The following is a 26,247-nucleotide window of genomic DNA, read 5'->3' on the forward strand; positions in this document are numbered from 1 at the left end:
CCACACCAAGCCAGGCAGCCAGCAGCCTGGGACTAGGATGGTGGCCTCTCCTTCTCCTCCTCTACAGCTGACACCTGACTGGGAGGGCCCCCAGGAGGACAGTGCAGTATCATGGCTGAATAAGGGAGTTCCTACTCATCCTGAGAGTCCCTAAGGAGGAGGCTCCAACTGAATCCATCCCAGGGCTGGGCAATCCTGGGGCATTTCCACTTCCCATGTGAACCTGAGATCCTAGGGCCAATGGGTTTCCTCTTAGGGATACCTCAGGTCCCTTTTCACACACTTTCCTGACTCTCATTGTCCCTTTGTGGGACAGGAGCTCTAAAGGGTACCAGAAAGTGGGCTTTTCTCCACTGTCCAGTGTAGTATGGGGGAAGGAAACCAGGACCTAGAGCCAGGCAGAGGTCCTGCCTGTGCTACTGCCATGGCTGGTCACATGAGGATGAATACACCACCTAGCAGAGCCTCTGTTTCTCCTCTCTCCTCTTGAAAGAATCACCGTGAGGATCCAGGAGATTGCCTGGTCCTCCCAGGCACTTCTTGTGAGAATGTGTGGTCCACAGTGTGGGTGTGAATGTGGAAGATTTGGACTCACAAACTGAAACAGAACTACCCCCCTGCAGGCCCCCACTGAGTCACGCTCGAGAAGCACATTGTGTTCCTTTATCTATAATGTTCACCTTTATTCATCTTTCTGGATCTCAGTCTCCTGCTCTACCTTTAGCCTTGTCACCCAGGGCCAAAGCTACTTTTCCTTGGTCAAGAGTCCTCCCTCTTTCTCCCTCTAGGCAGGGCTTGGGTCTAAAAAAAGGAAGATCCCCAGCCCCCAAGGGGTTTTTCTCCCAACCCCCTGAAGGACGGACAGCTCCTGCCTCCACCACCCTTGCCCCATCCTCTACAGCCTAGACTGCAAGCCCATGCTCTCTTTCTGGATCTTTAGGGAGCACGAAAACCTCTCTCCATCAGAACATGAGTCTGAGTTCTCAGTTAAAGGGTGCTTCTCTCCCCTAGAGCTTGTAAGAGGCAGGCAAGTCTGAAAAGAAAACTCGACCCGCCTGAGGCCCAGGCTAGGCCTCCTGGGTTAGAAGTCCTTTCTCTCAATAGTTCTCAGGAGGTCCCCTAAGAATTTCAGGTCCAAAGGCTCATTCTGAGGTTCCAGCCAGCGCCCCTACAGACTGTGGCCATAAACAACCGGGACTGGAGTGGAAACCCGAGGAACCTTGGCGGGCGAGTTTGGCGGCCTCACGTTCTAGTTGGCGGCACAGTTTGAGACGGCCACGCAAGCACTGCTGAGTCCCTAAGTGGTCCCAGCTGGTGGCTTGTGTGGAAGGCCGCGCGCCCAGCGCCCGCAGCAGCCGCGGCAGGTCTCGGAGCAGGCGGTAGCGTGGCAGGGCGCGCAAAGGCTGGGGGATGTCACCTTTGGCGCAGAGGCGACTGAAGTAAGCGAGCATCAGCAGCTGCCGTGGAACAACGCGTAGCAGGGCGCTCAGGGATGCCGCGCCAGGATCCAGGTCATGGGCGGGGCCAGGGCCCCCGCAGCTCCACAGTAGCAGCACTGTGCCCTGTTCCCGCGCCACGCGCGCCTGCGCCGCCCAGAGCCACGGCAGTGGGCCCACGCGCGCCACGTGTGTCCCCTCCCACAGGTCCACGATCACATCGCGCCCGCCGCCCAGCGCTGTCCGCAGCAGTTCGGCCAAAGCTCCCACTAGGCGCCGCTGAGCTTCTGAGTCCGCTGCGTGCAGGAGCAACACGGGCTGTGCTCGGCCCCGGCCTGAGGGCGGGAGTAACACCCGAACAGAGTTGGGCAGAGACAACCTGGCCCTCTCCTTCCCAGCCTTTCGGCTACGCGGTAGGGTGCCCCCGCCGTCCCTTATCTGTGCTGGAGAGTCAGTACCCAGGGCAGCCCGGGCCCTTAGAGTGCTTGTGGGATAATTATAGGTGTCCCTTCGGGAGCACGCAACACCTGGCAAGAGCCGTGCAGACTAGATTTTCGCCCCGCTGGCCTCTGACCCACTGTCTTGGTACAGAGACAACCGACACAGAGGACCCTTTCCTCTGCCGTAACTATTCCTGCCCACTAGGAGGCCTGAGAGGTGCAGAGGCAGGGAAGCAGGGGGACAGGAGGAAACAACTAACCTAGGAGCAGGGCACGTCTGAAGCGTCTGGTTACCCCAAGGAGAGCTTACCTGGCAGTAGGCGCCGGCAGGTGAAGACCAGAACAACGCCCAGTAGGGTGGTGAGGCCCAGCAATGCCAGGGTCAAGAGCCCCAGGCGTCTGTGAGAGACTGAGTCAAGCAGGGTGAGGCCAAACCCAACTCCTCAGCACCCAACCTCCCTCTTAGCTCTCTCCAAAGAACTCACCATCTGGACACAAGAGGTGCTTCCAGGCAAACTGGACATCGGACCTCCACACCTGAGGGCACAGAGCCCCCACCCTGTGAGCCACAGCATCCCTGCCTTCCATGGGGAGTTGGAGTGAGGCGGTGTGGGGAGAAGGGAAGTCCCTAATAGCTAGGGGATGTCTCCAGCTCAGGCTCTGTCTGCTCCAGTTCCCAGCCTGACACAGAACAGGTCAGTGGTGGCAAGCGCAAGTGTGAGAGGGCCAAACTCAAAAAGTAAATTCACAGAGTTGGCCAGGGCTGCAGGAAGGAGCTGGAGAGCACAGGCCAACTGAAATAATCAGACACCGCTGAGCCCTGGGCCACTGTCACCATGCCCAAATGTGGACTAGAGCACTAGGTTTTCTAATTTTTCAGGAAAAACTGAAATACAGCTTTAAAAAAATATGTAAATGGTGAGAATTCCAATTTAAAACACTATCCTGGTCAAGCCAGTTTTTCAGACTATATTTTCCATGTTTACCACCTGAGGAGCAGATGCTAGGGGACGATACGCAGACTGAGGGTAAGTAGGATGCCTTACCAGGACACAGCCCCCTGTCCTCAGGAAGGGAATGATGAGGTCCACTGCCACTGGGCCTGAGCCCTGGGTCTGTAGGAACAAACAGCAGAATGACTGTCCCCACAGAAGCAAATCTGGCTGTGTTCAGCCTCTGAATCTTGCCCATGCAGTTCTCCCCCCCCCCAAAATATTCCACCCAGCTTTACAGGACAAGCGTCACTTTCAGACAAGATTTCTTTGACCAGTATAGTCCCTACTGATCTTTCTGAGATTTCAGCTCCTGCAGTTAAGATGTCACAAACTCACATCTTCTGAGTGCCACTCTGGATCAAGCCCTGGGAAAGGTCACAGACAGGTAGGTCTCTGTCCTCCAACAGCTCACAAACCAGGGAGGCTAATTCTATGTGCTCCCTTTATTTTCCCACCCTCCCACCCAGGAGAGGAAGTAATGTTGTAAAGAATGTGAGTTGTGGAGTCAGGAGACCTACATTCAGGCTTAATTATTGTCTTTGTAATTCTAGCTGTGTGATTTTTGCATGGAAATGACTACCTCTTCTCCCTGCGCCTCAGTTTCTTCATATGTATGCAGGGAGCAATATCTTTATTTTAATGGGTTGAGAGCACCAAAAGGGAATATGCATATGAATGCTCTTTTAAAAAATTAAAGTATATATTCATTTATTGGTAGTAGCTATGAACTTCGGAAGGGTGGAGATTCTTACATATTTTTCTTGTATCTCCTAGGGCTTAATACAAGGTGAGCAGTGAGTAGGTGCTCAATAAACACATGCTGAATTGGACAGAACTGATTGCTATCTGTCCACAGGTGGGACGTGGCTCCCCCTGTGTTCTGGGAAATAGTTAGGGGGTTAACCAGTCTCTATCCTTCCAGAGTATCCTCTATGCTTTAACCCAGTGCCTCACACCTGTCTCAGACCCAACTCTCCAGTCAGTTTGTGAGCAGATAGTGATACAGTGATTCTCAAATCATGTCTGAACTCAAGGAAGGTAGTCTTTTCCCAGCTTGCAGAAATACATGAGTCAATAGGTTTAGGTCTCACTTTTAGGTTATCCTATATAATTTGGTCTTAAATCCTATGTGTTTGCTACCACCTGTCTGCTTGAGAATCCCTATATAATGCAAAACAAATAAATAAGCTGCAAGTGAGCATTTAAGAAAGAACTGGAACAAGCTAGTCATACATAGCTTGGTGCTGTGGTTTTGTGGGTGTGTTGGATTGTGGTTTTTATATCATACACAGAAGAGAGTCTGTTAGTCAAACTGTTCTTAGTCCACATAATAGCATTAAATCTGTTTATGGTTTTGTACAGAGAGTACTTCAGCTTCTAGAGACTTTTTGAGAGACTCAGAGAACTTCTGCACAGGGACCCTGAAGAAACAGGAGAGTGGGTAGAGGACAGCTGTGTTCAGGAATGACATCAATATAAAATGTGGTAGCAGTTCAGGTGGACTAGAGAATAGTTGGATGTGGAAGGGTCAGCCCTTTGTCTCTATTATCTCACTCAGTTCAGGAACTGAAAGGTTTAGAAACTGCCCCTTTGAGGACCCACTTACTGACAGAGGACCAGCTAAAGAAAGGCTGATCAGTAAATAAATTAACCAGATAGAAGTAAGGGCTTTGCTTGGTTCCACCCACCCAGGGTCTGTCTCACCAAGGGGCACATAGATGTGGGGGCCATGCTCTAAGCAACAGGACCTACTGGGCTCAGCCCTGGCTAGGCCATACCTGGCTGACACTGTACACAGGGGGAATCAAGGTGTCCAGCCTCAGGCCTGGGTAGCTCCAGGCAGCACTGAAGGTGGCCTGTGTCCTCGAGGAGAAGTGAAGGACCAGCTGTTGGGCCTGGATGTCCATGCTCACATTCCAGGATGTGAGAGACCCTGTTTGTGGAAGGTGATCGGGGCTGGGCTATGGTGAACAGGGAAGTCAGTGCTGGACTAGGGTTTGTTCAGTCACAGTTGGGTAAGAGGGAAATATGGGGAGGGGATTCCGAGGTCAATCTGACTCACCACTCTGGTGGGGGCATTCAACATGGCTGCTATTTTCAAAGGAGAACTGAGAAACACAAAAATGGCAAGTCAGCAAGCTCCAGGCATCACCCACTCTCTCTTCCCTTCCCCCGTTGCCTGTGGTTGTACCTTGAAGCAGAGCTGGGGGTGCAAGTCCACCTTCTCTAAAATATACCACTGTGGGAGAGAGAGAATCAGTCAGGAAGAAGGTCTCTGGGTCCCAACCCTGCCCACCTCAGTCCTGGGGAAGACAGTCTGTCCTTACTCCCTCTGATTCTTGAGCAGTGGCATTAGGGAGGTCTTCACAGGGGCCATGCCAGTGCTGCCTCTGGCAGAGGGAGGCCTCCAGCTTCAGTGGGCAGCGGAGTGTCAGGGCCATTACCATCTGATTGCTCTGGCTGTAGTCAGTAAAGTGCACTGATTTCCAGAAGTCTGAGCCATCTGGCAGGTGGCAGGGTCAAAGAGTAAGACCTCAGTCCTGCTCTAGGCCCATCTTGCCACCCCCAACCCAACCCAAGGGCTCCAAGAGATGATGTGGAAGTGCCCAGCATGGTTCCTGGCATGAGCAGGTACTCAGTGGGTGAGCATCCCTTGAGTCTCTTTGATTACCTTTCTATCCTTTTATTACCCTTCTTTCCATCCTGGGCCCCATTCCAGCCAGCCCCTTGCTACACTCCATGCTGGAAATCTTCTTAGGCACCTCTCAGGACCTGGGATGCCTTCTCCCATCTCTACTTTCTAAATCCTGCCCATTTTCTGAGCCCAGCTCAGGTCCCAGCTCCTCTGAGGGAACATCTCTGCTCACAACAGCCTTCCTGGGCTTGTCCCTTTCCTGAGGTTATGTCCCAAAGCCTGACCCTTAATTATTAAAACTCTGCTCTGCATGTGTTGTGTGTGGGCTGCTTGGTGCCACCAATTGTGTCAGTGTCCTGTCTCTCCTGGAGGACAATGTGCATGCAGCACTTCAGATGTCATGGACCACTTTCACATGTATTATTTAATTTAAGACTCACAATTTGAAAATGAAACAGCACAAGTTCCATGATTTTACATATTATGAAAATAAGACCCAAAGGAGAATAAATGGCAGAGCTGAGAGGTGAACCCAGGTTTCTGGCCCTTCCTCTTAGAACACTACATCCTGGGTCTCTCATCTTTCTGACTTTTTCATAGTCCTACAATGCTCAGTACCCTCAGGTTTACTGGCAGGTTGATGGGCAGACATGACAGCCTTTTTCTCACTGACTCCAGGGTAAGTGCCTGCATGTCTTCTGGGGGCTTCCTCCTACACAGATAGTGTGTGTGTATCTTTTTCTTTTCTTTTCTTTTTCTTTCTTTCTCTCTCTCTCTCTCTCTTTCTTTCTTTCTTTCTTTCTTTCTTTCTTTCTTTCTCTCTTTCTCTCTCTCTCTCTTTTTGTGCATAAGAGAGACAGAGAGAGAGTGTGGGTACCACAGCACATACAAGCAGCACTCACAGGCTTCAGGCTGGCTCTGGAAGGGACATTTTTTGCGCCTCACAGTGTCCTCTTGCAGGTAGGATGCCTGGGGCGACAGGGGAGAAAGCAGAGTCAGGGGAGTGGCATTCCCTGCATCACTCAGACCTAGAACTCATTCTGGTTCTACCTACTGTGATACAAGCAAGCTACCTGAGCTGGCAGGGCACTCAGGAAGGGAGGCAGGCTGGGATGTGGGCCGGGATGGGGAAGAACTCCAGAGCATAAGAGAGAGATCGGCAGGAGAGGGGCTAATACCTCTTCTCCCTAGGGAGAATGAGCCCCAGCAAGAAGGAAATCACAAGGCCTACCTTCCTCAACTTCCACCTGCCCTGGCCTCCACCTCAGTCATTCCCAAGGTGCCCAGTGCTCTTTGTTGCCCTCACTCTGAACTGCCTGAGTGCCCAACTGTGGTTCAACCTGGCAGTTGCTCATTGCTCCAGGTCTCTGCCTGTGTCTGCTGTCTGGTCTCCTCAGTGAAACTCCCCTGCCTTTTTTGTCTAGTCCAAACAAGGTTTGGTACTAGGTACCTCAAACTTATATAGAAAGGTGAAGGACTACAATGGAGAGGTAGAGGGGACAAGAATTTTGGGGCAAATGGAAACTTAACTCCCCAGAACACACAGTGTTTTCTCTACAGGCTGAGCTAGCTGTGGACAGGGAACGCTGGATCTGGGTAAGGCTGAGGTTGGAATCACCCTAACGGGACCTTGGACCACATATGGCTCACAGCCACACTGGTACCAGTCTTCCTAACTTCCTAAGCATCTTGGTAACACCCAATCTTTTTTTTTTTTTTTTTTCCCAAAAGTGCTATGGATGGAACCCAGGGCCTCACACATATTGGGTAGTTCTCTACCACTGAGCCACATCTCCAGCCCCATCCAGTTCTTTTAAAATCTGACTTACTAGAGATATGCTTGACCAAGGAGCCACCGATAACCCACATATTTTCCTCTGCTCACCTCCATACACAGACAGGGCAGAAGAAATTCATAAGGCAAGTCTGCAGTGTGGCCCCCAGGAATGATTATCTGTTGATGAAACAGCAAAGGGTCAGAAGAGACACCCAAAAAAAAGCAGGGGAACCATGGACAAGGGCAAGAGGAACCTAGGACATTGACCGACACACCCTATTTTTCTCTTTTTCACTTTTTTCTTACACTGAAAAATTTCCTTTCACAGGGTCTCTCCTCTGTGGCCATTTGTTCTAGGTGTTCTACATGGAGTGAAGGGGTAGGAGACAGGAAAAGGAATATGGATTTATGGAGCTCCAACTGTATGCCAGGCAGGGGATTAGTAGCATCAACTAAATTAATACATACTAATATCAGAGTGAAGTTGTGAGTTATCATCACCATTGAATAAAGGAAGAGAGCTGAGGGCTTCTGGGGTAAGCGTCAGTCTGCAGATTAGTGGCATCTGTGGCAACTGGAGGTGGAGGTGAGATGTTAGGGCCAGGGCAGGGAGTTTGGGGGATATCTCATTCCCTGAGGGGCAGAACAAAGGACAAGAGAAGGGAGGGTATCAAGACATATGTCACCACTCTGTTCCCCCTTGCAAGAACCTCTTATGGTAATTGAAAAGGCCTCTAATGCAACCTGAATCATACTGAAGGTCTTATGACACCACTCATTTCTCTGCTCATCATTCATGGTTTCTCCAGGACTCTGCCTGCCCCTCTTTTTTCTCTCCTCCCAAGTAACAGGACCCCTGCTTTTCCTCTCTAGTTCAAAGAAGGCTTAATGCTTGACACCTCACCTTATAAGGAGGTCTTAGACAATGACCTCACTCCCCACTCTCCCCATCTGCTCCAGTACTGAGTGTTCTGGCTTCTTTCTTTCTTGTTTTTTTTTTTTTTTTTTTTTTTTTTTTTTTTTTTTTTTTTTATGCTGGGGATGGAACCCAGAGCCTAATATATACTAGGAAAGAGCTCTGCCACTGAGCTACATTCCCAGGCCTTTTTAAAATTTTATTTTGAGTCAGGGTCTCAATTGCCCAGACTGGCCTTAAACTTGCAATCCTCTTGCCTCAGCCTCCCAAGTAGCTAGCACTACAGATATGTGCCCAGTATGATCTGGTTGTTTTACGGAGGGATGACACTCCAAACCTGTGCATCAAAGGGACTGCTTAGCTCTTCACACTCCAGTGCCCACTGGTGACAAAGACGCATGCTGACCTCTGGGCCTGGAGGAATGGTGACCCGAATAACCCGTGCCTCAGGCAGAAAATCAAAGGAGAATTCAGGTCCTGAGGAGAGGTAGGTACTCAGTGACCCTGTCACTTGGGCTTAGCAGAGTAGCACTACACAGCTAACACAAACTCCTATTGTTTCCCCAGGCCTACCTTCATTCCTTTGTGAACCTGGTCTGGGAAGACTGTCCACTACTTCTGGATCTGAATGTTGGGTCCTTTTGGAGCGCAGCCCCTTTTGAGAAAGGTCTGGGGAGGGGATGGAAGTGTGATGGTCCTTCTCAAACAGGGTACAGCTACCTAGCAACTTCCTCTGTAAGCAGAGAACAAGGTTGGGCTTAGGCCAGGAATTAGGAAATCTGGCTTCTATTTGTGCCTCTGGAACCTGAGGAACCACAGTCAAGTTGAACAACTTCTTTTGGCCTTTGTTTCCCTTACTGTGTAATCTCCACATTTTCAACCTCCTTCATGTGGCTGGGGAACAAAATGAGAGAATAAGAAGCAAAGAGCTGTGGGGTACATGGCAGAGCTAGAAATGGCAGAGAGAGTACCTGAGAAGATGCTGGCATCCTGTGCCTCTGAGAGAATTTGAACTTGTAAGACTTTTTGGATTTCTGCAGCAGAAGGTGGAACCAGGCCCTCTGAAGGCCTGTATAGGGGAGGAGGACATATTAGTATCCAGGCTTTATTGCCTCTCCCCTACCTGAAGATGTGGCCCAATGTTGGGTAATAAGTCATTTTATTTATATAAATATATAATATATATACACATATAATAAAATATATATACTTAAATATATGTATATTTATATATTCATATAAATATACAAATTAATAAAATGGCTTATTATAAAGGCTAGGATATATCCCATTGGTAGAGCACAAAATATTTTGTGGTACTGGGGATTTAACCCAGGCATGTTCTACCACTGGGGTATATCCCTAGCCTTTTAAATTTTTATTTTTAGACAGGGTCTTGATAAATTGCCAAGGATGACCTCAAACTTGCAAGCCTCCTGCATCAGCCTCCTGAGGTGCAGGGATTACAGGTGTGTGCCATTACTCCCAGATAGTAAGTAATTTTAAATCAAGGAGGATAATGGTGCCAAGCTTCTTTAATCCTCACAATTATGATGCAATGAAGAGTTGATTTAATTAGAGAAAAAGTGATACATATATATAATCAGAAGTATTCATTGTAGCTTTATTTCTTTTTCTTTCTTTTCTTTTTTTCTTTTGTACTGGGAAATGGAATTCAGAGATACTTTACCATTGAATTACATCCCTAGCCCTTTTTATTTTTTGTTCTGAGATAGGGTCTCACAAAGTTGCCCAGAATGACCTTGAAATTGTAATATTTCTGCCTCAGCCTCCAGAATCACCGGTATTACAGGCATGAGCCACCATGCCTGGATCAAAGGTAGCATTATTTCTAATAGTGAAAACTTAGAAACTGCTAATTCTTAAGCAGTATATAAATATTTATTAAGTACCAGGCAAGGCAATGAAAATATAGTTGAATAAGAAAGATGACTCCTACCTTAAAAATAGAAAGTAATAACAGTCAAGTTAATATAAACCCCCAAATTTTAAGAACTGGTTGAAAAGATTAACACCTCCACAGAGTCATACAGATACATCTGTGGATATCAGTGAAGGTGTGATATCTGAGGATGTTCTAACTCTGTCGAGGTTGACAACTGTTCTACCATGACAGGTCCTCTTTGCTTTAGCCTAAATAGCCCCTCCCCCCAAAAAAAGGTCACACCTCCTTTGGGTTGTTTCTCATACCTGAGGGATCTGACACCAGATGCAGGCACAAACAGCAGGGCCAGTGCCAGACCTGCACATGCCAAGGCTTTGTGGAGAGGAGGGGAACCAACTTGCAATGACAGGGAATAGGCACAGAACTTCCTATACAAGATGGAAAGGAAAGGAAACGACAGGGTTTAAAGAGGTCCCTCCTCCTTCAGACCAATTGGATTTGATTTTATTATTATTTTTGCTTGCTTTTTTTTTTTTTTTTTTTTTTTATTTGTGGTGCTTGGGATTGAACTCAGGGCCTTATGCATACAAGGCAAGCAGTTTACCAACTGAGCTATATCCCCAGCACCTTATTATTATTTTTAACCAGATGGATTTGATGCTGAGCTGACACTTACATCCTGGACATGTGACTGTGGGCAAGTTATGAGACCTGCCTAACTGTCTGACTCTTCATTCAGTCCCATTCAAAGTGGGACTGTTGTAAGGATCAAGAAGATAATATGTGGGGAAATGCCTGGCAAAGTAGAATTACCATAAAATATGAAGTATTACTTTTGTATTACTGATAGGAGTGAAGGACTGGTAAAGGGGAAGAACTGACATTCATGGAGTGCCAGGAGATGTATCCATGTTCATCACTTAATTCTCCCCACAGGTCAGAAGCAACACTGTCTCCACAGTACAATCAGTTTTCCACCACTACTATATAGTTCAGAATCTGAAGAGTCAGAGGAGTAAAGTTCACTGCCTGAGGCCATTCATGGAGTTTGGGATAAACTGCAGTCCAAATCCAGGGTGTCCTGCACTTCTGCATTGATACAATGCTACTTCCCGGCTGGGAACCAACAACTACAATAGAGGGCTCACTGGGGATCTAGAACAAAAGGGAGTGTAAGGAAGAGGCACTAGTAGGGCAGGAAATGAGACTCACCAGGAAAACTCCTGTCCTGAAGGCACAGGGCCCAGCAGCAAAAAGAAGAAGAGAGGTATTAATAGAAGACATTCCCTTTAAGAAGCATTCTCTCTGGGCTCTTTGACTGGAACTATCCAGTTCTTAGGCCCACTGCTAACAGCCCATCCACCCTGACTCTTTTCTTCCCAGTTCCACCCTGCCCAGGCCCTCAGTGCACTAGGACCTTGGCAATTCCTTCCAGACTGTATAGAGGACACATTGTGATATCGACAAGAACTCAAAAACTCAGGAGTAGGAACTTCCAGGTAGAGGAGTGGGGAGCTTTATGCCTGTGCCAGGCAGGTGTCCCCACCTGGCATTGGCACCTTACCACGGAAGAGGCCAGTAGACAGCGGGTAATCCAGTGTGGCAGGTGGGGGCAGCCAATCCCAGAAGAGGCAGAGAGGCAGAGCAGCAGTACAAGAGGCAGTACCAGAGTTGCTCGTCTGGGGCTCCCCATGGGCTTCTGTGGGATCAGGGAACCCAGAACATGGCTTCGTGGCCTGAAGGCAGGCAGCAGGGCCTTGCTGTGCAGCAGTGGGAGTACCGGTACCAGCAGGAGCCCTCGCCTTATCCTGCCCAGGCCCCGCCCTGCCCGAAAGCTCCTCCTTGATCCTAACCAGCAGGCTAGGCCACATTCCTTTTCCAAGCAAAGGGACTGAGGGTTACTTGTTCCCTAGAAAACCTTTTGCCCCTATCTGAAACATAAAGGGGTACTTGCAGTGACAGAGAAATAACAGGAAAGGGGACAGTACCAAGATGGGAGATGGCACACCCATTTCTTAACCCCTCCTACTTCTAAACACCCTGCAGATCTGACCCATTCATTAACATGCTTTTGAACTTGGGTCTCCCATAGAGGACACAAGCTTCATCCCCTCACCTAGAGAATTAACAAAGCCATTAAGCACTACTCTACACTGGGTGCTGAAAATACAGAGGTGACTGGCCAACCATTTTAAAGTTGAGCAAAAGAGAAAAAGAAAAAAGCACTGTAGAATGCACGGAGATCTTACATGCCCCCATGCATACCCTGGTTCCCCCCTGGCTGACTTTCTCTGCTTATTAGTTCTTTTGGGCAAAGGGTTCCATGCCAAAGGGTTCTCTTGCATCCAGGACCCACTAATCAGTACAGCCTGCTAAGGAAGCCCCAGAGCTCATAGATGAGCCCTGGAGTAGAGGGAGTGGGCCCCACACACTGACCTGGTTTCCTGTGGTTTCCGGTGCAGGAAAAGGCTGACAAAGCTCCAGTCTTTGTGGGGACCCTCCCCATCATCCCACAGCTTCCTCCCCCTCATGGAGTACTTGAGTTGCTTCAGCCCTCACATTGGTGACACCCATAGTAGAAGGAAAGTCTGGGGCATACTAAGTAGTCTAAGCATTTTGAGTTTTTTTTTTTTTTTTTACTTGCAGATGGGACACATACTTTTATTTACTTTTATGTGGTGCTGAAGATCAAACCCAGTGTCTCACACGTGCTAGGCAAGTTCTCCACCACAGAGCCACAACTCCAGCTCCTTGAGATTGTTTTTTGTCCCTCTGCAACTTCATTCTAACAACCCTTCAGTATCTAATCAAAGCCTTCTTTTTCCTTTTTTAGCTGTACTAGGGATTGAACCCAGGGATGCTCTACCATTGAGCTTCAATTCCCAGCCCTATTTTATTTTATTTATATATTTATTTAATTTTGGGGGTACCAGGGATTGAACTCAGAGGCATTCAACTATGGTGCCACATCCCCAGCCCTATTTTGTATTTTATTTAGCGACAGAGTCTCACTGAATTGCTTAGTGCCTCGCTTTTGCTGACGATGGCTTTGAACTTTTGATCCTCCTGCTTCAGCCTCCGGAGTCACTGGGATTATAGGCATGTGCCATTACACCTGGCTCTTTCTATTTCATTTTGATACTGTCTCACTAGGTCTCCCAGGCCTGGCCTGGAATTTGCAACCCTCCTGCCTCAGTCTCTCAAGAAGTTGGGATTACACGTGTGCACCACCCACCTGGCTCTGAGGTGACCTACATTTGGCCATTTCTATTCCTAAATGTTCAGGTGCACCATCTGAAGGTCACATCCTACCATTATCCTAAAAATATCCTCTAGCTTTTGAGTTCATTAAAAGATAAAAATTCTTACTGTTTCTCCAATGCCTAGCAGTGAATGTCTTAAAATAGGTGCTTTGTAGTTGAATAAATGTAAATAGATATATTTCATCTAACTAGTTTATCTGTTTTACACTTCACAAAGCATTTTCATATCTGATCCAAGCACCTTGTGAGACAGATAAGTGAGGATTATTGTTTTCATTTCATAAAGAGAGAAATAAGGAAGCAGAAGGGAGAGTGATTTGGTCGAGGTCAAAGTCTGTAGCCCAGGGAGCTCCACTTCTGCTAGGCCCTCGCAACTCAATGCTCTTTCTAGCATCCTGTGGTTCCCTTCCCACTGCCCCATCCTCTTCTGCTCTTTGAACTGAGGATCTGCCTGATACAGTGCTGTTTTTTGGCCTCAGAGCTCATCTGTGCAACGAATTAGTAAGATTTGAAGAGAGAAAAAGGTGGTGTGGCCATATCAAGAATGGATTAGAGAGCCTTCCCTCCAACTCTACCTCACAGTGGTTTCCTTCTATATAAATAATTGAGTTTTCTAAAGCTGGGGCATCAAGTGAGAAGCTTGGCTCTATTCTAGAATATTCGTCCTTCTAGACCTCTGAATTCTCTGATTCCAATCTCAAAGTGAAAATATTTGGTTAATTGCTCTCTGACCCTGGTTAAAGTATGGTTGGAGAAGAAGAAAAGAAATAAATGGAGATGTGAACAAATGAAGACGAGGGAAGTGAAGGGAAAGGGAATAGAGGGAAATGTGAAGGAGGAGGAAGGAAAGGGAGGGGGGAAGAAAAGGAGCATGTAGAAAAGGAATAAAGATGAAGAAAGAGGGGGAAAAAAAAAAAGAGGAAAAAAGTAGGTCTAATTATGTTTTCCTGGTTTTAGTGTGGAGCCTGTTCCAAAAATGATTGAAGTAAAAAAGCATAGATGTGAATTCCAGCACATCCTGGGGAAAAGCAGGGGATGAGATCAATACTTGCTAAACTCCTATGATCACACTCTGCGTCAAGCACTTTGCTCACTTTATCTCATTTTATTAGCACTACAACCCCTGAGGTCAGCCTTATGACCTGATTATACTGACTGGGAAACACTCAGGGAGATTTAGGTGACTTGTTCCAACACAAAACTGAGTACTGGAGAGCTGGAACCCATCACCCTGTCTTCCTGTTTTGTTTTGTTTTGTTTTTTTTCTGCCAGAACACCCTGCTTGGGGAGATCAGAAGGTTTCTGGATCCTGTTGTCCACACAGAAGGTACTAGATTTAGCAGTGTGGGGGCTGGGGTTGTGGCTCAGTTGTATAGCGTTCGACTAGCATGCGTGAGGCCCTGGGTTCTATCCTCAGCACCACATAAAAATAAAGGTATTGTGTCCACCTACAACTAAAACAAAATATTTTTTTAAAGAAGATTTAGCAGTGTGATATAGTTGGCAGGATAAACAATGAAGAGAAAAATTGGAATGGCTGGAAGAATAAAGGAAAGTGGGCAGGATGACAGTTGATTGATCAGCAGTCCCTCCCCTGTAGGAGGGAGGGGACTGGCAAGTGTCAACAAGGGAGGAGTAAGTAACTGGGTGGCTGGAATAAGAAGTGGCCTACTAAAATGAAGGCAACAGGGGTGTGGTTTAGGACCTCAGCCCAGAGGACTTAGTTCCCTGAGGGTGACTGAGCCTTATCCCACCTATAGTTTGTGTCTGAATGAGCTGACCAAGACCTCATGGTCTAATAACTTTCACTAGGGGATCACAGGCCTTTGCACATGCCCAGGTAGAGTACCTGTGGGAACCTTTGGCAGCTGTTGTTTTTTGGTCCTAGTCTTGCCCATGAAGGGACTCTGGACAGACCATGGCGCAGCAGCTCCAGGATCTTCCTGGCCAATTCCTAAGGTCTTCTGAGGCAACTGTATTAACTGTTTGTGCCTTAGGCACTCCAGTTAGGCCAATATAAATCAAGAGCAAGTATCCCTTCCTTTCTTCTGCTCTTCCTTCCAGAAGGAATTATCTTCCAGAATTCTGAAGAAAAAATTATTTAAGACAGAGACAGAAACTCAATTTAAGAGAGATCAACACTGTTTGTCAAGGAAAGGCATTTTGATATTTATTAAGCCTCTACTATGTACTAGACAATTAATACACATTATTTAAGTCTCAGAACAACTCTGGGAGGTAGTTAGGGTGCCCATGTGAAGTTCAAGTATCTTGCTCAAGACAAAAGGTAGTAAAATGCCTAGCTAGCATTCCAACCTAGATCAGTCCAGTACCTGCAGCTGTTTATTCCACTGTGCACAGTGTCTCATAGACTAAAAGATCTTGAAGAGTCCCTCCTACTCCTTCACTCTCTAGTCTAAGATCAGGCACCAAATGCCACTCTTCATGTTTCTACAGTATTACAGTCTGTAAAGCACTTCCACAATGCTGATTGGATCTTCAATCTGCAATAGGCAGGGATGATCTTTGTTCTGTGATTGGGAGGTGCATCAGTACTTGAACCCCGATCTTCTAATTCAAACAGTATTCTTTCCACTAAATCAAGATCCAAAAAGCAGACCTTGTTTGTTTCAGGGAACATTACAAACATGAGGCAGGAAAAACTAATAGGAAGAGTCCAGAAAAACAGAATTCCAACAATCTAACAAGGAGAAAACTACATAGACCAAATTTTGTTTTTGTTTTGCATTGTTGATAATAATTTTCATAACAGATCTTCAAGGCATTCTAGGACTGTTACAAAATACCATTCTAATAAAGAAGTTATTTGGTACTGGGGACTGGATCCCAGGGCACTTTACCACTGAGCTACATCCTCAGCCCTTTTTATATTTTATTTTTAAACAGGGTCTCACTAAGTTACTGAGTCTAGCCTTGAACTTGCAGTTCTCCTGCCACAGCCTCCTGTGCTTCGGTTTAATTCCGTTCTCTGTGAAATATACCGACTTTAGTCTACAGTAGGGCAAGTTACTTCATTTGGTCACTTCAGAGTGCACACCATGTGCTAGGTACTATGCAAGGGGTGTGAAAAGACGTACACAACTAATTGCCAATAAAAGTAGTAAAATAAAAATTCAGATAAATTACTCTTGTTACTTGAAGGAACTGGAAGGTTTCAGAATTACCATGAGCTGTGTCTTAAAGGTTAAGTAATAAAGGGAAATTCATCTTTCATGCAATAAATATTTACTATGTATCAAAGTGTGAAAGGAAGGAGCTTTATTTTAATCACAGATTTCTTTTCCACTTCTATTCTTAAATTATGTGCTCCAAACCATTAGATCCTATGCTTACTGGTTGCTTCACACACACACACAGCACTTTCCCACTGGATTTTAAGTTACCTGCTATGGCTTACATAGTGTCCCCCAAAGGTTCATTCATTAAAGGTTTGGTCCTTAGCCTGCAGCACTACTGGGAGGTGATGGAAACTTTAGGAGGTTAAGCCAAGCAGAAGTTAGCTCGCTGATGGTGTGCCCTCAAAGGAGATACTGAGACTCTTTTTCCTCTCTTTTTCAATTCCCAGCTGCGACGAGATGAGCATCTTCCTTCCCAACTTGCTCCCATGATTGACTACCTCACCAAAAGCAATGGTACAACTGAAAAGGGACTGAAAATTTCAAAATCATGAGCCAAAATAAATCTTTTGTTTCACTGATTTACCTCAGGTATTTCTTACAGTAACAGAAAGCTCATACATCCTATACACAAAAGATATTTTAACATTCTTTTGGGCACATAAATGATAAACATGAGTATCCAACTGAAGAATCCATAACCCAGGCTAGACAAATGTTACAGGTGGAGACTAAGTGTCTAGCCCATGGTAATTCTTGACAATCAGCTGCAGGGCTACAACTATGACTTATATTTCCCATGCCAAGTCCATTTCTCTTCCAGTCACTGCCAGGTTTCTCAGGGAGCTGCTACTCACCTCCCTAGTGTCTAAGGTACTCAAGTAACACACTTTTCACATTCTTATCAAATCCCAAACACAAGGCACAAGGTGGACAGGGCAGTCTTAACTTTATTGAGGTTCTTTTTAATTAATTAAAAAGCTTGCGGTAGAGAGCACAGCCTGAAGGGGGAGCAGCTTCCCAAATGTTTCCTGCCCTATGACCTACTGACTGAAGTAGAATTTGATTTATTCCTTATCTCCTTCAGTCTTGATGAATGGAAGTAGGGAGAATGACCAAGAGAAGGCAAGGGTAAGGCTCAGTCTTAAATAAAAAGCACTAAGGGGTTCAACTTCAACCAACTGAAGTTTGTTTCACAGCTGTTGGTCACCCAGTTTTAGCCCACCAGGAATAAATTATAGTTTTGCCACCTCACAGATGGCAGTGGGAGAACTCTAAGTCAAAACTTGGGCCTAGTCTGCCCTAGGTGCCAATGTGACCTGCTCTAATCACCGAAGAGATTTAGGAACACAGTTCCTCTAGCCTTCTCACTCTGGTCAACCTCAGAGAAGTCCATCAGGCAGGTTTCATTTTCGCTTCTTCTCTTGTGTGCTGGTGAACCAAGAGTCTAGGAGTTTCTTGCTGTAGTACAACTGCCAGGCATGCACTTGGACTGCCAGTACCAACACCAGGTACATGACAGAGACGGCAGAAAAACCAAAGAGGAAGCGGTAGGCCTTGCCATGGCGGTAGAGTTGCTGAGCAGCAGGGAACATCTCCATGCTGCCATAAATAAGCGGAGCGATGGAAAACAGCCCCATGCTGATCATGGAGAGCACCAGGTAGCTAATGTTGTTGCGGGGGAAGGAGAGGAGGCCCAAGAGAGAGGGCACAATGCTCAGCAAATATGGATATTCCCACTGATAAGGCATGGCCACCTGATCATGTGACAAGAGTCTCAGGTGTCCCACGCTCATCTTGGCAACCAGCAGCAGCCATATGACCAGATGCACGTAGATCAGCTTCTTGATTTCATACTTGAGGGTCACACTGTGGGGCAGAGCAGAGGGAGAAGCACCTTTCATTCAAATTTTTCTGACGACCAGCTCTATGCCAGGCAACTGTACTGGACATGGGGATACAAATTTGAATGATAGAGTCTGACGGAGGTTGAGCACAAGGAACACAGGAAAAAACAATTAGAAAATGAAATGAAAAAAGCTTTAGTAAATATATGTTCCAAGATATACAGGATCACAAGAGGAAGGAATCAATTCTGTATGGGATGGAATGTCAGAGAAGGCTATCTCAACCAGGACATTTGATTTAAGTTCTAGGGATGGCTGGAGATGAGCATTCTATGCAGAGACAACAGCATGCAGACACAAAGGGATAAGCATTAGTGTTCCAGGAAACCAAATGGCTGAATGTGGATGGGAGGGGAATAGTAGGACATGAAGTTGCGAAGACTATGAATGGCCTAAAGGCAGAATAACACGGCACCATTTAGAAAGATGACTTTGCTCCAGAGGAGTACAGCCTAGAGGGAGAAGGTATTAGCAACAAGGAAGCCAGCTAAGGCTGCCCACACTTCAGTTATAGATATTTCATCTAAAAGAATATATTTCTTCTATTCTTCGAATTCTCAGGTCCCAAATGTATCCTTCTGGTACTCCTGTGTGCAATGTTTCTGCTCTGGGTGGCATGAAAACACTGCTTAGGTGGTGAGGACACCTTAGGCAGGGGCCTAGGGTTGAGAATGAAGTGAGGGTCCAAAGAGCTTGTCATTCTTCAAAATTCCTAAGATGTGAAGAGCATTCTGGGAGGATTCAATGAATTTAAGAAAGAAAATGGTTTAATTTTAATTTAAAAATATTCATTGTAAAAAAGTGTGGGAAAGAGGGGGGAGTCAATCACCTCCAGACTTCAAGCTTCATGAAGGCAAGGTTGAGTTTTGCTTATTTTTTGTTTTTTGTTTTTTTTTTTTTTTGGTTGGGGGGTCTCCCTGTTTTGCTCAGGCTGGCCTCCAACTCCTGGGCTCAAACGACCTTCCAGCTTCGGCCTAAGTAACTGGGTCTAAAGAGACATGTGCCACCGTACTTGGTTTAAAATAAACTCTTAAGATATAGCATGCACATCTGCTTTTGCTCACTATTTTATCTTCACTGCCTAACACAATGCAGGATGGGTAGAAGCTCAACAAGAATTTATGGAGTGAATAAACAAATGTAGAAAACAGCCCTTACGTGGGATTGTTCACAAAATTCATTTAGGCAGGGACACATTTTACCGTCCACATCCCCCTCAACGGCCCAGAATATAACAGCTACCATGTATTTTTAAATGATAGGCCCTATACTACGTCCTTTAAATGAGTTATTCTCTAATGCTTCATCAAAATCTGAAAGGTAGATTATTTTCTCCCTCTGCAAATGAGGGAACAGAGGCTCAATAAGAAATGAGGCTTCCAAGTTTCCAAGGTCACATGGCGTGGCCAGCATCGCCGCGACTCCGGGGCCCACGACCGGCTGGATCCCCCAGGGCACAATGGGCGGATCAATGGGAGGAGCTCGCGGGGGCGACGGAGTTTCCCCAGGACTGGGGAGGTCGTCACGGGTGGAGGGGGCTTTCCAGGTGAGCGGGGACTGGGGAGTAAAACGCTGAAGCCCGGACTAGTGTTGCCTCCCAGACCCTGGCAGGCTCCAGCCAGGAAGAAGGCCTCCGTGCTCCTCGCCTCACTTCATACCTCATCTGGTAGTGCATGGCGACGCGCTCCCGGTGCTGAAAGTCGCTGCCGTCAGTGCCGGCTGCTCGCGGGCCTGCCCGAGACGCCATTGTGCCCGAACAGAACCCTGCAGCCCCTCAAGCCCACCGGCTACAGCCACTACACAGTTAAGAACCTCAAGGACCCTGTTCGCGCCGCCTCAGCACAGATACCCAACGGTCGCCCTGGTCTGCGAGGAAGACTTCCGGCCCCTCTATCCCGGGAGGACCAACTCTGTGGTTACTCCTCTCACGCATGCGCCCTCGCTTTCTCGAAGCCACGCCCCACTTCTGCACGTGTAGAGTGTGCCAGAAGTTAATTTCCAAATTTGGCATCGGTTTGCAGTTTGCCCGAAGGCGTCTCGTGCATTTACACTTTCTTAAGCTCCAACCTGAGTTTAAGACGCGGGTGTTCTCATTTCACAAGGAAACATGCCTGGAAGCCTTCTTTCACCCCGACCCCACACCAGCACTCATTCATACAATCCCCCCAAATTGATTAAAATCGCTTAATCAGCTGGGGTGGTGGCGCACCCCTGTAATCCCAGTGACTCGAGAGGTTAAAGCAGGAGGATCTCAAGTTTGAGGCCATCTTTGGCAACTTAGCGAGACCCTGCCTTTAAAAAAGGTTGGGAACGTAGTACAATGGTAGAACCTCCGGGGTTCAATCCCCAGTACCAAACAAACAAACAAACAATCACGTAATCGTTGCAGAAAGAAAACGGTAACTCTATAGTGAAGAAACCTGGCAGAGTGCTCCCTTTTACCTAAGTAATCAAAACGACCATGAACCAAAACGACGTCTTTTGCCTTTTGATACATTGACAACACAGCATCACTTCCGTGATGAGCCTACCAGATGCTTAACCTGAATCTCATCATGAAGAAATGCCAGATAAACCCAAATGGAGTGATGCTCTATGAGGTAGTTGGACTATAGTAAAAAAATTTCAAGATCGTAACAGAAAAAGAAATTACTTCCAAATAAAATGTTATCTGTGAAAACACAGTAGAAAGGTGGTTGCCTAGGAGTGAATGGGGAATGGGAAGTTATTGTTTAATGAGTGCAGTTTCTGTGTGGGATGATGAAAAAATTCTGAAAATGGGTGGTGGTGATACTTTGTGAGATGAATGTTCTCTTTTCTCTCAAAGTTAAACCTGTAGTATGAGTTTCCTAATATGTAACAAAAATATGTTTTTTGTAATCTAAACCATGTAGTTGAAATGTAGTCATTTTGAGCCTCTCCCTGCCTCATACCTCCCTTTGTCCTCAGTCTACCAATCATAATGCCTATAGTGTAGTAGGCGATCCAATCAACTATAGCCCTTCTTGCCCTCCCCAATTTTAAATTAGTCAATCTGGTAGACTGTAACCCCAAACTCCTATCAGAGTAAGGGGCAGTGCTGCTTTAGGCATAAAAACCTGGGCAGACTTTCTACCCAGTGTGCTTGCTTGTCAGATTTTTTTGGTAGCACACCTTTCTACAGAAGTAAAATTTGCCTTACCAAGTAACTGTTGAGTACATGTCTGATTTTTCGTGCCCCCTGATATTTTCTAACTTGCACAATGTGGATATACATAATGCCACTGAACTGTACACTTAATGATTAAAGAGGTATATTTTACCACAATAGAAATAAAGAAAATCATGATGTGGTTGTGCAGGCCAATAATCCCAGGGACTCAGAAGGCTGAGGCAGGAGGATGGCAAGTTCAAGTTTAGCCTGGGCAGCTTGGCAAGATCCAGTCTCAAAATAAAATATAAAAAGGGCTGGGGATGTACCTCAATGGTAAAGTGCCCCTGGGTTCAATACCAGTATCATTATTATTATTATTTATAAGTTAATTAGTAAGGAAATAAATACATTGAGTTGGGGATGTAGCTCAATGATAGAGCAACCCTGGCTTCAATTCTCAGTACTGCAATAATAATAATAACACATCTGGATGTATAACTCACAATTCATGCATTTGTGAGGCCCTGGGTTCAATCCCCAGCACCAATAAAGAATTAAATAACACAAAATTTTTTAAAAGGTATGTTGTCTGAAAAAAGGAAAAATAGAAGCCAGACACAGAGGTGCAGGCCTGGAGTCCCAGTTATTTAGGAAACTGAGGCAGGAGAACTGTGTTAGTTTCTGAGATCAAGGCCAGCCTGGGCAGTACAGTGAGATCCTGTGTCAAAAAAAGAGAAAAGAAAATAAAGGACGAACTGAGTATCCACTATGTACCAGGATACTGCATAATCTGAGGACACAGAAATGAAACGGACCAAGGATCATAGTCTGATGGGGTGGGAAGGACTTGTTTCCATGAAGCTATGAAGTAGGTGATCAGTGCCATGAGGGGAAAGCACAGGAGGCTAAGGGAGCACACATGAGGCTCCTCTCTTCTACCTTAATGAAAGTCTCTCCACAGTGGCAAAATCTGAGCTGAGACCTGCAGTTTGAGTAGAAATTCTCCAGAGCAAAGAGCTGGGAAGGAAAGAGTTTTTCAGGCAGAGGGAACTGCAAAATCCAGAGAGCACCTGGCTGTTAGACTTGACTTCAGAATGACTGGAACATTTGAAGGCTACAGTAAAGATATCAGACCTTATCCCAGGGGTGTTGGAGGGCCACTGAAAGATTTAACCAAGCAACAGTTTTGCATTTTTAAAAGATAGGTCTAAGGCTGGTGCCATGCTACTCAAGAGGTTGAGGAAGGAGAATCCCTTGAGCCTGGGCTACATATCAAGAACCCATCTTAGGGGGAAAAAAAAAAAAGATAAGTTGTTGTATGGAGAATGGTTTGCAGGGGGCCTGGGTGACGCAGAGGAATCATGACAAGTCAACTTTCATCCAGGCAACCACCCAGGTGGTTTGGGCTAAGGAGATGAGCTAAGGAGAAAGACACACAGATTTGAGTTATGTTTATAATACATAGCACTAGGAAGCTATAGGAAACAATAGTGGGCTGGGGATATAGCTCAGTTGGTAGAGTGCCTGCCCTGCAAGTTCAAGGACCTGGGTTCAATCCCCAGCACCAGAAAAAAAAAAAAAAAAAAGAAGGAAACAATAGTAAAGATTTTTTTAACGATGTGGGGAAATCTTTGACATATATTAAGTCAAAACAAAAAGCAAGGCCTTTAAAAGTGCATATAGAATGCTACCCTCTGTATTAAAAAAAAAAAGGCTTAGGGAATGTCTCAGTGGTAGAGCACTTGTCTAGCAAGCGTGAAGCCCTGAATTGCATCCTCAGCATAGTAAAAAAAAAAATAATAATTAAGTAAAATAATATGCTACTGCTATGATTTCCTAGTGCTATTCCACTATATGACTATAACAAAATTTATTTAACATACTCCCTTTGGTAGGACATTTGGGGTTTGTTTTTGATCTTTTACTGTCAAAACGGCTTCACTCAACAATCTTGTAGATACATAATTTTACTCAGGGGTAGGTTGACTTACAGTCTGGAATTCCAGAGCTGGTATTGCTGTGTCAGAGAACAGATTGTTTGTAGATAGGTCTTGCCAAAATGCCCTCCATGGTGGTTATGTCAATAATAGTCTCCCCTGCAATGCTGTATAAGTGTGTCAGACCCCATGTCTCCCCACAGCTTTAGCAACAAGTTACTAGGCTGATGGGTGAAGAATGCCATCTCATTGTGATTTTAAACTGTATTTCTCTCTCTGTGAGATTAAATATCTTTTCATGTGTTTAAGGACCATCTGTATTTCTTTTACCTGAATTGTGTTTATTTTTTATTGGTGCATTATAGTTTTACATACTAATGGGATTCACTGTTACATATTTGCACATGCACACAATAAACAGTATAACTATATAATTTGGCTAATATCACTCCCCAGCACTTCCTCCTCCTTCCCCACCTCTTACCCCTTGGTCCCTTAATTCTGTTGATCTCCCTTTGATTTTTAGATTTATCTCCACCTTTCTTTTCCTTTCCCCTTCTAGTTTCTGCATATGAAAGAAAACATACAACCCTTGACCTTCTGAGTCTGACTTATTTCACTTAACATAGTGTATCTAGTTCCATTCATTTTACTGCAAATGACATAATTTTATTTTTCTTTGTGGTTGAATAAAACACCATTGTGTATTTATACCACATTCTCTTTATCCATTCTCCATTGATGGACATCTAGGCTGGTTCCATAGTTTAGTGATTGTGACTTGTATAAACATGGGTATGCATGTATCACTGTAGTACGATGACTTCAGTTCTTTAGGGTAAATACTACAGAGTGGAGTGGTATAGCTGGGTCTACAAAGGTTCCATGCCTAGCCTTTTTTTGGGGGGTGCCTGGAATTGAACTCAGGGGTACTCGACCACAGAGCCACATTCCCAACCTTTCGCATTTTATAGAGAGACAGGGTCTCACTGAGTTGTTTAGCGCTTCACTTTTGCTGAGACTAGCTTTGAATTCTCAATCCTTCTGCCTCAGACTCCTGTGCCACTGGGATTACATGCGTGCGCCACAGTGCCTGGTCCATGCCTAACTTTTTGAGAAACCTCTATACTGATTTCCAAAGTGGCTGTACTAATTTGCAGTCCCACCAATAGTGTAAAAGTGTTCCTTTTTCTCCATATCCTCTCCAGCATTTATATTATTCATTTTCTTTTTAAAAATATTTTTAGATGCTAATGGACCTTTATTTTATTCATTTATTTATATGTGGTGCTGAGAATCGAACCCAGTGCCTCATACACGTTAGGCAAGCCCTCTACCACGGAGCCCCCTATTCATATTCTTGATGACTGGCATTCTGACTTATGTGAGATGAAATCTCAGTATAGTTTTAATTTGTTTCCATAATTGCTAATGATATTGAACATTTTTTTCATACTTTTTTTGGCCATTTGTATTTTTTCTTTTGAGAAGTGTCTGTTTAATTTGCCCTCATATTAACTGGGTTGTTTGATATTTTGATGTAAAGGTTTTTGAACTGAATTATTTATATACTTATATTCATTTTAAAAAAATATTTTTTAGTTGTAGATAGACACAATGCTTTTATTTTATTTATTTTTATGTGGTGCTGAGGATCAAACCCAGTGCCTCACACATGATAGGCCTGCACTCTACAATGGAGCTACAGCCCCAGCCCCTTCATTCATTTTCCTATTGTGTCACCTTCTTAATTTATATTATATATAGAGGGGGAAAAGGAAAAGAGAGGGACAGGGAGAGAAAAAGAATGAATTAGTATCTTGTCTATAATGTTAGTTGAGCTGTATTTTCCCTATTCATTGTATGTCAGGGTTTTTTTTTTGTTTTTTTTGTTTTTGGTTTTTTTTGTGTGTGGTGCTGGGGATTGAACTCAGGACATTGTGCTTTTGAGGCAAGCACTCTACCAGCTGAGCCATATCCCCAGTCCCTTGTTGTTGTTTTTAAGAGACAGGCATCTTGCTGTATTGCCCATGTTTGCCCAGAATTCTTGGACTCAAGGCATCCTTCTTCCTAAGCCTCCCAAGCATCAGGGACCACAGGCATGTGCCAGTGAGCCACACTCCCAGCCCTTTTTATTTTTTATTTTGAGACAGGGTCTCACTAGGTTGCTTACAGCCTCACTAAGTTCCTGAGGCTGGCTTCAAACCTCTGATCCTCCTGCCTCAGTCTCCCAGGCCATTGGAATTACAGGTGTGTGCCACCACATCTGGACACTGGATTTGTTTTCTTTTTTTGCAGTGCTGGGGATTGAACCCAGGGCCTTGTGTTTACAAGGCAAGCGTGCTACCAACTGAGCTATATCTGCAGCCCAGAATAGTTTTTTTACAGTAGTTGAATGTGTCAATCTTTTTTTTTTTTTTTTTTTTTTTTTTTTTTTTTTTTTTTTTTTGCTGTACTGGGGATCGAACTCAGGGCCTTGTGCTTGCGAGGAAGCACTCTATCAGCTGAGCTATCTCCCAGCCCGAATGTGTCAATCTTTTCTTTTCTCTTCTGTTGTTTGTTTGTTTGTTTGTTTGTTTGTTTTGGTACTGGTGATTGAACCCATGGGTGCTTTACTACTGAGCTATATCCCTGAGCTACTAGTCCTTTTTTTTTTCTTTCTCTCTCTTTTTGAGATAGGGTCTTGCTTAGTTGCTGAGGCTGGCCTCAATCTTGCAATCCTTCTGCCTCAGCCTTCTGAGTGCCTGGGATTACAGGTGTGTGCA

General features: G+C 45.4%; 2 protein-coding genes across 7 annotated transcripts; both read right to left on the reverse strand.

Moving 5' to 3' along the window:
* Positions 1–74: 74 nt before the first annotated feature.
* Positions 75–11,942, reverse strand: Il17re (interleukin 17 receptor E). 6 transcript variants are annotated; one of them, XM_047534468.1, is made up of 18 exons: positions 11,670–11,942; positions 11,318–11,333; positions 10,411–10,533; positions 9,171–9,268; positions 8,773–8,932; positions 8,537–8,676; positions 7,752–7,857; positions 7,590–7,645; positions 7,392–7,460; positions 6,409–6,475; positions 5,199–5,374; positions 5,063–5,110; positions 4,934–4,979; positions 4,650–4,804; positions 2,923–2,991; positions 2,362–2,413; positions 2,187–2,285; positions 75–1,771 (listed from the first exon to the last, which is right to left on the reverse strand). In XM_047534468.1, the coding sequence occupies exons 1-18, from the start codon at positions 11,796–11,798 to the stop codon at positions 1,143–1,145; spliced, it is 2,238 nt and encodes a 745-aa protein (XP_047390424.1). In that variant the 5' UTR covers positions 11,799–11,942; the 3' UTR covers positions 75–1,142. The 6 variants fall into 6 exon arrangements, with proteins under 6 accessions (XP_047390424.1, XP_047390427.1, XP_047390428.1 ...); XM_047534471.1 differs by lacking the exon at positions 9,171–9,268 and having other exon boundaries at positions 11,670–11,790; XM_047534472.1 differs by lacking the exon at positions 9,171–9,268 and having other exon boundaries at positions 11,318–11,328; positions 11,670–11,770.
* A 5,495-nt stretch (positions 11,943–17,437) lies between these two features.
* Positions 17,438–20,290, reverse strand: Jagn1 (jagunal homolog 1). Its single transcript, XM_047534721.1, has 2 exons — positions 20,071–20,290; positions 17,438–18,374 (listed from the first exon to the last, which is right to left on the reverse strand). The coding sequence occupies exons 1-2, from the start codon at positions 20,157–20,159 to the stop codon at positions 17,912–17,914; spliced, it is 552 nt and encodes a 183-aa protein (XP_047390677.1). The 5' UTR covers positions 20,160–20,290; the 3' UTR covers positions 17,438–17,911.
* Positions 20,291–26,247: the final 5,957 nt, after the last annotated feature.

This window comes from Sciurus carolinensis, chromosome 19, assembly GCF_902686445.1.
Source record: "Sciurus carolinensis chromosome 19, mSciCar1.2, whole genome shotgun sequence".
NCBI classification, from domain to species: domain Eukaryota; kingdom Metazoa; phylum Chordata; class Mammalia; order Rodentia; family Sciuridae; genus Sciurus; species Sciurus carolinensis.

Bases quoted from the DNA above. Each gene is read 5' to 3' on its own strand.
- Il17re (XM_047534468.1), bottom strand. From the start codon at position 11,798: ATGGGGAGCCCCAGACGAGCAACTCTGGTACTGCCTCTTGTACTGCTG. The intron at 4,980-5,062 runs GTACAACCACAG...TGTGTTTCTCAG, and splicing joins ACCCCCAGCTCTGCTTCAAG to TTCTCCTTTGAAAATAGCAG. The intron at 2,286-2,361 runs GTGAGTTCTTTG...TGCTTGACTCAG, and splicing joins GCACCTCTTGTGTCCAGATG to TCTCTCACAGACGCCTGGGG.
- Jagn1 (XM_047534721.1), bottom strand. From the start codon at position 20,159: ATGGCGTCTCGGGCAGGCCCGCGAGCAGCCGGCACTGACGGCAGCGAC. The intron at 18,375-20,070 runs GTATGAAGTGAG...TCTGCCCCACAG, and splicing joins GCCATGCACTACCAGATGAG to TGTGACCCTCAAGTATGAAA.